Here is a 15,258-nt window from a genome sequence, read left to right on the forward strand (position 1 = left end):
TAGTGGTAAATGATTCGAAGTTCATACTTGTGACATGTGTAAGTTAGTTAAAGATTAACATCATTATGCATAAAATATATAAACATGGAAGTCATTTGCATAATTAGTGACGAAATGTTCAGAGGACAGGAGTTTTATATATGTTACATACAGTGTCATTTAGGTGGAGAAGACCATCAATCAAAATAGATTGCGCTGATCACATGTACAATCTTATTCCCATAATCAATGAGACAGGCTAAAGCAAGAAATTTACAGAAGCTCACGGAGGTGTAAGGTCGCCGAACTTTTATGTTGTTCGCGGCGGCAAATGTCAGTGCGACATTGCCGATAGGTACCGTCTTCAAAGACGAGGTTCTGATCTCCTCGCGAAAAAGGTCTAATTTCCGACAGCCTCGAGACAAGGGTCGAAACAGCATGTCTCTTTTTGCCAATCGTAACCTTCACGTGTCGTGCATCTCCTGTATTCTATGAATGGCTATGGTCCTTAAGGCGAAAATACTCTCTAAATATGTTTGGCCTCGACTTAGGAGTCAAGATATTATGTTTTATTATATGCACCATGACTGCTGAGCCTGATAGGCATACGTAAGTGCACAACATGTACCCAAAACGACGTTGATTGTTTTTTAAGTTTTAGTGACCAATTGACTAAACCAATTTTCCAGTTGTGTTCGTCCGCCGCCAGTTTACTAGACTTCGAGAAACGTCGAAACTGGACAGGGCGCTTCTATTGGCCCCATGTACCAACACACGTGTCCTCGCCTCACGTGGTGAAAACTAGGGCGCCAACCGTCGTTCTCACCAGGACGGACGTCAGTGAAATGTTCTCACCTCTGTTCGCTTCAGTATCCAAGATTGCTCTGCATACGTGTGCTGCGAGCCGACGCCGTCATGATGTTGTCATCTGTGCGTGTGTGATTCGAAACGCGTGAGTATTTCAATCTATTTTAGAAGTTCGAAATATACAACATGTCGATGATGTGTACGACTATAGCATACACATAGGAGAAATTTTATTTCTGTTATCACGGACCCAGTTCTGGGAAAACAACAGATCACCTGTTAAGCCTGTCGTCCACAAATACATTGAGATTATTTGCTTTATTCAGAGACTCGTGATACCGTGTAGCATTTTGCTTCCTATATTGCCTTCTATCGAACGCGGGCAATACCAGAATTGAGTACTACTACAGTAAGTCAGTCTAGAGAGACTAGGACATTGACTGCGCGTAGAAAAATACAGTTTAAAACGTAGAAAAACAGTTCAAAATATCAAAACAAACAGTTTGACAGATTCAGACAGCAGTACAATAGACTGTTCATTTTCGGGGGTTAGTATCGACTGCATGTCGTCTGCGCCTCCGTTGGTTTCCCCGGTCTCGGTGAACGAATAATTGAGTAGAATAGATGCCAAGGAAAGAGTACCAGTAGCGCGCCCAGACCCACCCAGTATCTGATGCTAATGTAGCTGACCAAAACAATAGGCTTCTATATTTGCTGCACTTGTATGTATCTAGCCTGGTATGCATCCTATCCTAGCTCCGGTTAGCCCTAGGGCCCTGCCGAATGTTCGATCAGACTGGGTCCAGAATAGGATGGATGCCAGGCAGGTGATCAGACAATCAGAGCTAGAAGCGTGAATATTTGCTTAAACAAGTCAGAACATCAATTCATTTGTTTTAAAATGTTAAAGTACTACAGTAATTGTCAAATGTCTTACTTGCTAATATGTGACATCGGGCCCGTGATTATATCAACAGAACCTCCCTGTCGCTAGGATGTGGGATGTGGGTGTGTTGGTTATTGTGAGGGGTGTCTCTGGCTTAAAGGATCAGAACGATGAAAGAGTCAATGTGTTGTGCGATTCTCTTTCATTATTAGCTGAATCTACCTCATTACATTGCTTAGCGATTTTCACAGCGCACATCTGTACTGTGCCAGCGTATTGAAAACCTGTGCGATTTACGCCGCCGCTTAACCAGGGAAAAAATAGTTCGCGGGGAAAGGTTAAGATTACCCCTGGTGACCTATATGCAATGGAACGATCAGAGGAACGGACTGGAGCTATAAGATAGAATGACCTGTTGGTTTGCGAACATGAACATGTTGGTTTTTGTCTAGGTGTCTATAATGCATAATCAAATAATAAATTCCTTTTCACATATATTTATCTTCGCCGAGTACTAGTACTCGGGAAGATTATGTTTTCGGTTGAAAAATCTGTTGGGTGGGTCTGTATGTATGTCAGGAGCATAACTCAAGAAAACTTCAATGAATATTTATGATTTTTGGTACGTGTGTAGTGGTTGTGCAAAGGAAGGTCAAGTTCGAAAATGGGACACCTGGCGTTTTTCAACAGTACTGCAGCGGACTTTGAATTTTTTGGTGTTTGTATGTAGGCAAAAAAAGTGACGGAAACGTTGATGGATCTTCATGATTTTTTGCAGGTGTGTAGATGTTGTAGAAACGGAGGTCAAGTTCAAAATTGGTTCCCCTGGCATTTTCCCTCGGTACTGCAGCGGGCTTTGTGTGTATGTGTATTTGTATGTCGCCAACATAACTCGAGAAGCTGTCGATGGTTCTGCATGATACTTAGTGGGTGGGTAAGGTTTACAGAAAGGAAGGTCAAGTTCGATAATGGGCCTTCTAGCAGGAATCTTAAGTATTGCAGCGGAGCTTCAAAGTTTGGGGTGAAATTTTCTGGAGGCGCCAGGTTCATGATTTTTTTTATAGTGGATGGGTCTTGGGGCAGGGAACAAGTGGTGTAAGTTTGGGCCTCTTGACGACTTGTTTTGAGCTGCAGTGGGCCTTTATGTATGGAACTTTGGAGGAGGATAACTCATGCAGGGTTTGGTGTATCTTTATTGCTTTTGGTACGCAGGTACCTTAGGTGATGATTAACATAATGAAATGTATAGTATGCAAATTGGGACTTCATTTACATAATTAAAGAGAGTAATGTATAATCCCATTGAAAGCTGTTACTCGACCTAAATTCAGGGACACTTGGAGGATTACCTGGCTTGGGATTTAGGTCACCCAGCTGTGTGCCAGCTGTGCACCCTTCATTTGGTAATAACTCAAGAAGGGGTCAATGGATCATCATGACTTTTGGTTTGTTGATAGCTTAAGTTATAATTTGATTTAGATAGATGGTAATTATGCATATGGGAGCCAATATGCATAATTGATGAGGAAACACCATAATTCCATAGTGATCAATGGCAGGAATTCGATACTTGTAGCATCTGAAAGTTCATTAAACTTGTTACATATATCAGCACACTCTACACATATACTAGTCCTGTACCACCAAATGATTTTTAACACTATCTAGACTGGACTCCCCCTCCCCCCCCCCCCCAGCATAACTTCCAAATGGTATGGTGCATGATCAAATTTGCAGTGGGTGATAAGCATGTAAATATTAATCACTCTCCATAATAAGCCTTGATTATCTGGCGAAGATAAAGTGTTCGTGGAACTCTAGTTTAATATTCCTTATTCAATAACACTCTTATTCCATCGGTATGCTTTTGGAAGCGATATTATTGTGAAGTGAAATGACAGGGCACTGAAACTGTTGGAATAAGGGGAGTATTGTAGATTTTCAAAGCAAAATACGGGTCCTCCTCATTTTCTGCATAAATTATGATAAAGAGATTTAATCATGGACACCAGAATTTTTCAAAATATTCTCCATACGTTATTGAAACAGTATATGTATACTAATTACAAAAAGATGCACCAGAAACATATTTATGAGCAAAACAAAATGGGAACACCATACGGTCAGATTCGTCGCAAAAATATATCGGTCGGATGAGGGTTAAAGACATATATTGATTTCAACACTTTGATATAAGGTTAGACGTTCTAAGTGTAGGCTTCCCAGAGGGAAATGGGATAGGCGGGATGGATGCCTGTAATGGAAACATCTCTTTGAACCTTAAGGGATTCGGCTCCATTACCCAGCAGCTGTTGAGCCACGACTACTATTTGACAAGACGGGGTTCCGTCGATATGCACATATTATAATATGATAAGGTGTCATAATGCAGGGGTGAAGAATCCAAGCAATCGCCTTTGTCGACGATGTGTACAAAAACGATTATGAGCCTAACAGGTACCCTCCTCAACCACTATCATTCATTCATCACAGCACTGATTTAATATTTCAGTCCAACCTCCTGCCGTTTACAAAACAAAGGATAGTGGCGAACTTTGCCAAAGCTCGGAGACAATTCGGGAACACTCAAAATGTCTGTTTAGTTCCTCTAAACCCGTTCTAGATGATTTCATTCACATTCCGAACCCGTCTTGAACTGGTTGTATTCTGTGCATGAATACGGCCGATCAGTAATATTTGGATACATGACCTGACCAATGCCTCAATCCAAAGGTCGATGATAGAGTAGTCAAATGCTTTCAAGGCAGTCTGAAGGATAAAAATCTAGGTCGTCAGACCAATCGTCACTGCTATTACTTCGTAATTGTGTTATTTGAGCTTTTTAAGATGAAAATGTCTGAAAGTGTTGACCAGTTAGTGCGCGTATCGTATAGAAGCTGTGCACAGATCAACGATGACGTCCGTCCGACATACCTGTCTGTTGGGACGAATCTACTCTCCAATCACAGGTTCGGCTCCATGGAGCCAGCTTGTTTTGGACGTCTTTTTTTGCGTTTTTGTCGGCCTTTCTATTTTGTCAGTTTTTTTCTTTTTTATATCATATCAAATCATATTCTATTACACTTTGAAATAAATGGAGAAGAAATAACCTCATTTTGGGAGGTAACTGTGATCATTCAAAACCTCTACCACACCATAACAGGCACAGAACTACATCTCGAGGACTAAGTGGTCTTTCTAAAAGAGATTACATGAAAGAGATGCCATTTGTATATTGGTGTTGTTGTTCGTCCGTCGTCGTCGTCGATGACCAAGACATCACACCATCATATCAGGAACTTGTGCCGGCTGTGACTGATCAGTCCGATACGGGCTCTGAAGGCTCAGCCACAGGTCGGGCACAGGTGGGTTGCTGAAGCAGGAGGGGGTGCGGGAGCAGCTCCCAGCGCCGCCCAGACAGCTTAGCTCGCTTGGGGTGTGGGTTTACGGCCTTGGATTAGTTCGCCCCCTAGTAAAGTATCACAAGATGATAGGACTGGCATTTCTAATCGAGAAATAGTGCTTCATGATAAAGATGATATACAATGGACGAAACCATCAAAGTCTGGGGCCATCATTAACAATTATTCAGTATGATGGCTCATCCCTAGACAATTATTCGCCAATACAGCAGTATAAACCAGGATAGTAATTCCTAGAAGTGAATCAGGGTCTGTGATTTCACACCTTACATCAAGATCCATTTCATGCATTTATCTTACAACTAGCAGGCCACTAGCAAAGGAAATTAACAAACACCTTACCCACAATGTACACACTATAGATATTTCACGGAGAATTGTGTCCTACGGACTCTTGTTCCCTTTCAAAGTTTGAAACGAAATCGGCTCCTGCAGTTTAAACCTACACAACATACTTTCCCTCTCAAGAGCTATCTGCTACTCAAAAATCATGACCATAGCATGTCCAGAACATGAGATATCAAACCCGGTTACAGTACCATAGCAAGCCACTAGGAGGCCTAAAATCTAATCATCTTGAGGTCTCAAGAAGACAATCCATTCAGGCATTCTCAAATTATGCTGTTTACACACGCGCGCGCGCGTAGGAACGCTGTGTAAAAAAACATAACCTTCTCGGCGAAGGTAATGAGGCAGTGAATACTTGCTGAGGTAATGTGAGGTTTAATATGTATCTACGATGTCAGTCATCTCAAAGGATGCTCTTCCCTGTCAAAGCTTACTTGTCCCAGGATGAGTACACCTACCAGCATCTTAAAATAAGTCTTCATTCTGCTGCCTCGCGGGCTCCTTTGCTGGCTGAATATGTCATATAAGTTGACGAAGCGGGGGGGGGGGCATGCTTTCCACGATAGGGCCCAGCAGGAGACAAGTCTCTAGTCGCTGCACCTGTGCTGTAGAAACTGTTGACTTCTTCCAGCGACATGCAGCCACCGTAACAACTGCCATACACGTACTAAATATAACTTCATGAAACACTCAAAATGTGGGTCTTCGTCAACACTGCTGCCGTCTGGCCATTTCTTTCCCGTGGGAGCGTGACCACGTGATGATAGCGGGATGAGTCAACGCGCTGCAAGGCCAAATATTTCCTACTCTCTTATTTAGAGCCCTGTCACACTTGTGCGTACATCATGACCTTGTGAGTTGCGTATGTCAATGAACGTTTGTCAATACGCAGTTGTACGCTCAAAATATCAAATTTCTTGAGTTATGCGTAACGTATGAGACACGTATGATTTACATATGAAGTGCACAATAATTTAATCCTTACAGCTCGTCCCGTACTCGACCGATGTCCGACGGATGCACTGCGTATTTATAACGTCTGAGCTGCGTAACAGCGTTCGCATAAAAGCTTTGGGTAGTTTCAAAACTATCAGGCGTACTTGGCCGTACCTTGCGTAAGCTTGCGTACCTAAAACTTTCACAAAACGATTGAGATACGCATTAGGTGCGTATTGTGCGTACGCCTGCGTATGACAAAAATGTTGATACGCAACTCACACGGATATGATATACTCACAAGTGTGACAGGGCCCTAACGTGTGATTGGAACCGTCTATGAAAATGAAAAATTGAAAAGAGAGATGGCGAAGATATTTGCCGATAAGTAGACTGTCACTGTAGACATACATGTAGCATTCACCACCTACAGTAGCAGGGGTTTGTTTGTGCCTCTCATTCAATGTATTGCGCCCATTTCCTTTGAGAATATTAGCTGAGTTGCACTAGAATCAGTCCTCCTGATGTGCGCACAGTCAAGAAAGCTAGAATATTATAGACTACAAGTCTTATTTACGTTTACTTTTATTCATCACCAGCTTCTGAAGAGAGCAAAGGTACAAAAGCGTGTTGAGTTAGGGCACACTGTCAAGCGGAGCACAAAATTAAATCGGAAATTGCATTCACGAAAATGTCTCACAGCGTTTTTAAGCTGTAACCAACAGAGTGAAGGGTTCATAAACCGTATGAATGCATTTCTTTCTTTAATATGTTCTTCAATTTATTGGCCCCTGCTGCTAACATCATGTGGGCTGACATAACCGACACACTCGTCACGACCTGTGCCTCGAGCAGCAGGGTATCCGACCGAGATTTAGGCTGAGGATCCTTACGATTTACGCGTGACTGCCAAACATGCGCCAGGTGTTAGCTTAACACCAATAGGTCTTTAACCCATCTACAGATTCCCAGACATAGAACTCACTACCACCTTCTTGCCTAGTAATATCCTTTTCACCATCTTGATACAAGCGACTGCACCTCTGATAAGTAAGGATGGTCTGATTTACTCTACTCATTTCAGTTGTCACAAGAAGGAAAATTATAAGGGCCGACCAAAAAAATGCAAGTCAGGGTTTTTCACTCGTACAGTTTCATCAGTACCCACATGTTGCCTGCCATCATTTGTATGTACATTTTCATCCTGCTCATTGTTGTCTGATCGTTGTCCTCTCTGAACACTTCAAATTGTAAACCGTCAAGTGAATTATCATATGGTGCTTTGTTGTTCTGCTGGATGCCTCGTTTTGTTATTTTCCAATTGATTGAATAGGGTGGAATGGTCCATTCTGCTCGCCAAAGATTTTGTTTTTGATTTTCACTAAAACTGTTTATTGTGACTTCCTTTGCCCTGATTATGAAAATGATGGTATCATTGGACAAGGATTTGTGGAAGGCCAGGGCAGTGACTTTGATCCAAAATGACAATGACAAAATGAGTAGTAATGAAGATGAGGTTTATTTGGGCCCCTCTTCAAATGTATTGACAGTACATACATGTAATGCTGTTAGGTTCAGACAATTTTCTGCTGTTGTGATTTTGTGTCATCTTTTCAGTCCCTCCGCATGGTTCACACATGTCAGTCAGGTCGATCATGACTTTAAATTTCATCAGTATAGTATAACGGCAAAGCAGCGCAACAGGTGTGCACAAGTATGGGAGACACATGGTATTCTGGTAGAAATGTCTGCCTTTGATAGAACGAGATCTACTCCGCCCGTAAAGATGATTTGTACAACACATAGTGATAAGACGAAAAGTGCATGGACTCGTTATGTGGAATCTATCCGAGTTTCACAGAGCTTTTGGCAGTTCCTTCTACTAGCAAGAACGCGCCGTCATCCATGCATAGAACGACCTACTTTATTTCATCATATTGCTTTTCAAACGTGTAATTTATTTTTCCTGTTCAAAATTGCGGACGTATATGGTATCGAGGATCCCTGGAAAAACTCGACCGCCCGCCAATTAGCGTCATTCATCATTGCATATTCATGAGATATTCTGTACCGTCATTCTGTCCTTTAACAGGCACATCCTGCTGGAGGCTTCTGCAGAGGCCTGTGGATGTTTGAGCGCAGCAGAAGAACACAGTAACACGACTTGAAGGTGTTGGAAGGACATCAGGTGATACCGCATCTCAGAGTGGCTTAGGAACACAGGGTGATATGGTCATTTATATCTTGTCCTAAACCTAGTTGACAAGTATATCGACTTCGGACATCCGTACAGTAACAGGGCTTAACTTGCTCCGCCGAACACTCAGAACTGAGCAGGATGGAAGTCACCGAATATATAGACAAGAGTTTCGAAGACAATGCTACTCTGAACTATGATCCGTACTTCTTAAACGTCAGTACATTGTATTCGTACGACTTCATGGACAATATTTCCAGACTGTATGAGTACGATTATGAGTTCGAAGAGGGATTCGACAGTGTCCAGCCGCTTCCCGCCCGTGTCATCCTCGGTATCGTCTACTGCCTCATTATGCTCGTCTGCGGCACGGGCAACTCCCTGCTCATCACGGCCGTCTGCCGCTTCAAGGAGCTCCGATGTGTGGCCAACGTCCTGGTGGCGAACCTGGCGCTGTCAGACCTGCTGGTGGCCGTCTTCTGTCTGCCCTTTCAGCTCGACTACTACATCGTCAAGAACGAGTCGTGGGGATACGGAGACTTCATGTGCGCCACGGTCAACTACGTCCGCACCATGTCCCTCTACGTTTCCACCAACGTGCTGGTGGCTATCGCCATCGACAGGTAGGACAGCCTTATGTCGTTGTTAATGTTATCATTATCTGGAAACAAATCAAGCTTGGCTCAGGCACAAATGATTTAGCTATCATCATATTCATACCATCTGATCAGAATATTTTAATGGAAGACCAAATTTCAACGAAAGAAGATGCACCTGTATGTCATCGTGTGAAGGATACGTTGAGAGTCATTGAATATGATTTTAGAATTGACTAGATTTGGATATGATTGAACAACAACCCAAGCATAGCCTCCTTCGCAGACTTCTCGGAGCGGAGGCGTTTATTTTTGGGGGAACTGATACGCGATTTTTTACACGGGCCAAGGTTCTCTAATGCCAGCTTAGGGTCTACGGAGTTTCGCGGCCGGTGGACTTGAATGTATGCCACTGAGCTAGAGGGAGGAACGCTAACGCCTCTCCAACGCGGCAATGTGAATTATCCTTGCGCGAACATGTTGATAGCCTCTCTGAATGGAATGGCTGTCTTAATCGCCTTCTTATTGTTTGGCCCTACTATATGCAGTCTTGTTGGAGAGGCGTTCCTCCCACCGCGGCATAACTCCATCGGTCGCGAAACTCCCTAAGCCGGTATTAGAGAGTCGTGGCCCGTGTAAAAAATAGCGTATCAGCCGCCGCTCCAAGAAGTCTGCGAAGGAGGCTATCAAGCACACGGACTGTGCTTGAGCATGATTACCGCTTCACTGGTTACCTATGATGGGTGATGATGATACACATGTAGTGGTGTCTCAAGGCTGTCAAAGGCACGTTGGTAAAATAGACATGACCATCATGAGCAATGGTTTGTATGTAAATTCCCACCAGAAGACAGTCATGCATATAGTCGGTATACTTTTGTTACGAGTGCTCTACCTCAGTCCCAACCCATTACTGAGTGGGTCCATAATTTCCCTAATTACGTCCTAACGTTCGTAACTTCTTCGTGTGATTTCTACAGCTCAAAAACTGTTGCCATGTAACATTGGTTATTTTTACTGCTTGATGTATTGATAAAGCTTATCCGACATCCGGAGTTGACTTCCTTTAGGCGTGGATTACATAAGCTCCCTTCTTCTGACTTGAAAGGTTCCTGGAGTTTGTCAATGGATTACTGACGTCACTGTTGAGTTGCATAGTGGAGGGCTCAAAATGTCAACTTCCTATAGTCCCTACGTAAAACCATTGAAAATTCTTCTTTTCCTCAAAACTTTTGGCCCAATCTGGAGAGTTTTTCTGTTAGACAGAACAGGTAGCTCTCCCATTTTGGTCCAAATTTGTTCATATCAGCAGTTTAGTTGGCTTAATTAAGGAAATGTATGAGTTGTTTGGTCCTGTTGGGCCTGAGTGGGTTTAATCAGGAGAAAACTGAGGTGAAAGGCATGGTTTGTTTACTGCTGTCAGCTTTCCTCGGAGCTTTTCAACACCCTTTTTCATTTCCATTTTCATGAAATAGACCCTTCTGATGGAGTGCATAAACACCCTAATATTACGTTGATCTTCATCAAAGTTACCTGTAGGTAAAAAATCACGGACATTCATTCATGCCTTCTTGACTTTTCCTGTTTCAAAGCCTGCAATGTCCCACGTAGTTCCAAAGAAAGCTGCTAGAGGGCCCAAATTTATGTCACATCTTCCCAACCACAAGAGATATTAACCAACCAAAAATTGGTCACAATGTATCTTGTCAATGATACGAAATATCAAAACCGGAAGATCCGCTACAGTACCATATATTGCCGCTAGAGGGGCCAAAATCTAATAATTTCGAGGTCTCATCATACATACCAAATATCAAGACAATCCATCCAGGCATTCTAGAGTTATTGTGTTGACAGACACACACACGAACGCTACCAGTAGACCGAAAACATAACCTTCTAGACGAAGGTAACAGACAGTGAAAATAGTGCAATGTGTTTTGTTTACCGGAACATTCCATACTAATTACTGTTGTTGGATTTGACTTCTTTGCAGGCAGCTGAAAACGAAATGCCCCACGCTTTGCGTAATAAGAGGGCTTTCTGATTTAAGTAGAAATGTATTTCAGTTTTGAGCGGTTTTGATGTTGTTGTTTTATATATATTATATAGTTACCCCTGTATCCCTTTCCTTCCGTCGTAGATACTACATTGTCGTCCACCGCCCGATGCAGCAGCGGCGCCGGGCTTGGGTGATGATCATCCCTGTCTGGCTGACGTCCATGATATTCGCCCTCCCATCTGCTGTGAACTCCAAGGTAAGCAACACAACCATTAATACACATTATCGCTACCCAGACAAATTTCGCCGTCTATACGATAACATTGTCTGCAATGATGAAGAAGTCCACTACGATTGAAAGTAATGAAGTTCTTTTCCTTCTTTTTCTTGTAGACAGTCATGAATGATCGGAACGACACGATGTTCTGTGGCCAGGCATGGTCTGTCCGCTCCACGAAGTACTACCAGGCCTACTACGTCATGATGTTCATCATCGAGTACCTGGTCCCCATCATCACCATGACGTACTGCCACCTGACCCTGTGGCTCAAGGTACACCGCCGCTCCTGCCCAGGCAACACCAACCAGCGTCAGCAGCAGACCCTAGCCAGATCGCGCCGCAAGACGGTGACCCTGGTCATCCTGTCCTCGCTCTTCGTCCTGTGCTGGGGGCCGTACCAGGGCTACACGTTGGTGCGAGACCTGTCTCCCCTCATCCTGAAAGAGAAGCTGAACACCGCAATCTTCTACGCAGTGGAGGCACTCGCCATGGGCAACAACGTGGTCAACACCGTGCTCTACGTGGCTCTCAATGCTAAGATACGTAAGTACATCAAGCTAATGGTGACTGAATCGGTCATCTACAACAGCTTGAACGTAAACGTGTCGGGCAGTTCCTCCTTCCGAGCTTGCAACCGTCCGGCTGCCCTGCCCGCCATCATGCCTGCTTCTCGGCCAAGCGTGAACCTGACGCGCCCGGTGGAAATCTACAGAGAGCGAGAAACAACAGTGTAATCAGTGTTAGTAACATAACCTGAGAACGAGAATGGTGTACAGACCAATGTTCAGGCACTTAACAATAAGCCACAAAAGTAGCCTGTGGACATTCATGATTCCAATCTTTACTTAATTCTGAACCAACTTATAGATTAATCGAATTTAATCGAGTTATGGCATTATACCGTCCTACGCCGATCAATCACAAGATACAATTCACACCAATTTGCCATCTTTGCCTACACATTATAAAGTTAACGAGTAGTTTAACGCAAACAGGTTGGCCTTTTCGTTCGCTTGTGCTCAAATGGCCAGGTGCGCTCTGTCCAAAGAGTAGCAAGGATCTCCGTGCACACACTCATCAAAAGCAGTCAAAATGCCAAAAAGATTGCGACAAATCATTTGCAACAACTAAGATTAGACAATCATCACATTGGTGCCTAAGAACTTAAAGCAAGGGCTGATTGATTTTGGTATAATGTCGACGGCAGTTTAGGGTTAGGTTGTACATATTGAAATACCCTATATACAAATCATGACGAGGCTCTAGATTACGACATGTTTTAGACTGTGCATTCTTCACAGTCTAGTCATGCAATCGTTTCCAAATGTCAATTTTCGCTAAAACATATGGCAGTGCGACGGATTTCAAGATGCACAGTGCTCTTGAGGTGGAAACAGACTAGACAAGACTGTCCAAATATGGCATCACTGACGGTTGCATCTTTGCAGATCAATAATGGGAGCTCTCTTAAAGGAATGGCTTAGTAGTTGAAAGTGCCAAATATTCGACGTTGCAAATTTGTAGAGTAGCTGTGGCTCTGGTATTTCATTGCTTGAGATAGCACAGCGTCATTCGCACTGCATAGCATAGACGGCATGGAAATAAAAAGGGCGTTTTGAAATCTTCGTTACAACATGAATATGATTTTCAGAGATAAATAATGGGCCCCCGTTACTCATAGGTACTTGCCCGATGAAAATTTTAACAATGAGAATCTACATGGACAATGATTAGTCTGTGTAACGCCAGCTGTGGCTACAACGGCCCCTACCTCAGCCGATACAACTTATAAGCGCGATTCAATCAGGCTAGGACAATGAGCTACCATCGTGACTTGTATTGCATGAAAACACCCAAAAGTGTCCGTATGTACTCTCCATGCAGAGTTGTTGATCGATTGGATCGAATGGAAAGATCGATAACTTCTTCTGATACACTGGCATCCGTTTTCTGAAGGCCGATCCCTTCAAGGGATCCCTTCAAGGGTCGGCTATATAGGATCTACCTGTCAATCTCTCCTCGAGACCAGCTTGGTTGAATAGTTTTATCATCTACAGCAGGAGGTACGTTGTACCATTAAAAACGTTCTGGGAAGGGTTCATTTGGAGGTTTAACCTTTATAAAGACCTTCGTTCTGAGACGTCCGTTTCAGCCAGGGAAAGTCTTCAAAAGGCCGATGGCGATGAGTAATAAATCTAGTCACCACAGCCCTCGGAGGGGGGGGGGGGTAATTCAGTTCACAGCAAGTGTGCCTGTCCAAGTGTTTGTCTGCTAAATGAATATTGGTCGGTCTATACATTCAGAAATATCGCCAGAAATAGCCTAGAATGCTACAATGATCAGCATAAAGTGGTTATGGCTAAATGGTGATTTAAACCAACACATGAGACAACCATGTGACGAATGATACTCCGCCGATGAGCTTCACTCCGGTAGAAACACCAGACAATAAGCTACAAGGCTGATCATGACTAGGTCTAAATAATTTCACAACCCTCCTTGCGACTTTTTTTTTCAAACTGAATCTACTCCAATTTATCCAACCTTTAACTAAAGAAGTAGCTATAGCCATTCCGGTAGTTCATGTTTGCTACTGGAAAATCGTAATAAAATAGCTAAACAGCTGGTTCTTTTGTGCAATTTGGGGTATTTCCTGAACTATAAGAAAGTGCTGTGATGTTTGAAAACATTCTTGACATATGTTGTAGAGTGATTGCACATGATATTATGTATTTGTAAAATTTCTAATGTTATTTCATATTTATTTTCAAGGAATTCATGCACAGTTGTTCATCATTATCATTACATCAACAAAGTGCAATATTGTATTTTGTGGATATCTGACATTTTCAACAAGCCATCCTGCATTGTATTTAGCTAAAAGAAATAAGCGGGTCAAATAGATTTTTTAGAGCGTTGGACTGTAAAATGTATTTTTTCTGGGGGGGGGGGATGAAGTAATTGGTCTGACCCCAGCAGAATTTGATTGCGCTCAATTTTCTTTCCTCTCAAACCAGCTTCCCACTCCACCGATTTTACACATTAGTCGATCCATGTTTTGCAAGTTTTTTTTTGTGAACTCATTTTTGTGATCTTGTCGGAAATCAATACACCAATTACAGACAGGCACAACACATGTTCGACCTCATTCTAGATGAAAAAGTATGACCATTTTTTATGAAACTTTAAAACTGAAACCTGCCTTTACAACTTAAGCAAGTTATATACAGGTTTTGCCTTCCCTTATTCCTATTCGTTTTCACCACTGAAGGGCCTCTGGGGACAGGCCCTGTCAGCAGGGTAATATTTGCCACAATGTGTCAACTGTCAGCTGCCACATATTGATGAGTCCTATCATGCAATGCAGCAGATTTATATTACTTTCTTCACGTTTTTGGCAAATTAGATTGATTTGCATGATTAGCCTATGATTACGTAAATCATCACTTTTAAGCTATCAAAATCACCTTCTTCTTGAGCAATTTTCTTTCAAATCGGCCTTTGCATCGTCCCAAATCTCATATCAAGGTTTCATCAAGACCTACCCACATACATACATGTACCAAATGTCGAGACAATCCAGAGGAGATAGGTCCAGAGGAGATAGGTAGCGTGCGTAGTCCTTTGCATCGTCCCAAATCTCATATCAAGGTTTCATCAAGACCTACCCACATACATGTACCAAATGTCGAGACAATCCAGAGGAGATAGGTCCAGAGGAAATAGGTAGCGTGCGTAGTCCAGTGGTTAGCGATCTTGCTTCTGAAACTAGAAGCCGCGAGTTCGATCCCGGTTGTGTCGCTCA

At 42.9% G+C, this 15,258-nt stretch overlaps 1 protein-coding gene across 1 annotated transcript; it reads left to right on the forward strand.

The window, feature by feature from the left end:
• The first annotated feature begins 8,716 nt into the window (after positions 1-8,716).
• On the forward strand, positions 8,717-12,456 carry LOC136429436 (prokineticin receptor 2-like). Its single transcript, XM_066419266.1, has 3 exons — positions 8,717-9,198; positions 11,315-11,429; positions 11,567-12,456. The coding sequence occupies exons 1-3, from the start codon at positions 8,717-8,719 to the stop codon at positions 12,185-12,187; spliced, it is 1,218 nt and encodes a 405-aa protein (XP_066275363.1). The 3' UTR covers positions 12,188-12,456.
• Positions 12,457-15,258: the final 2,802 nt, after the last annotated feature.

This window comes from Branchiostoma lanceolatum, chromosome 3 (assembly GCF_035083965.1).
Source record: "Branchiostoma lanceolatum isolate klBraLanc5 chromosome 3, klBraLanc5.hap2, whole genome shotgun sequence".
Lineage (NCBI taxonomy): Eukaryota > Metazoa > Chordata > Leptocardii > Amphioxiformes > Branchiostomatidae > Branchiostoma > Branchiostoma lanceolatum.

Bases quoted from the DNA above. Each gene is read 5' to 3' on its own strand.
- LOC136429436 (XM_066419266.1), top strand. From the start codon at position 8,717: ATGGAAGTCACCGAATATATAGACAAGAGTTTCGAAGACAATGCTACT. The intron at 9,199-11,314 runs GTAGGACAGCCT...CTTCCGTCGTAG, and splicing joins GTGGCTATCGCCATCGACAG to ATACTACATTGTCGTCCACC. The intron at 11,430-11,566 runs GTAAGCAACACA...TTTTTCTTGTAG, and splicing joins CATCTGCTGTGAACTCCAAG to ACAGTCATGAATGATCGGAA.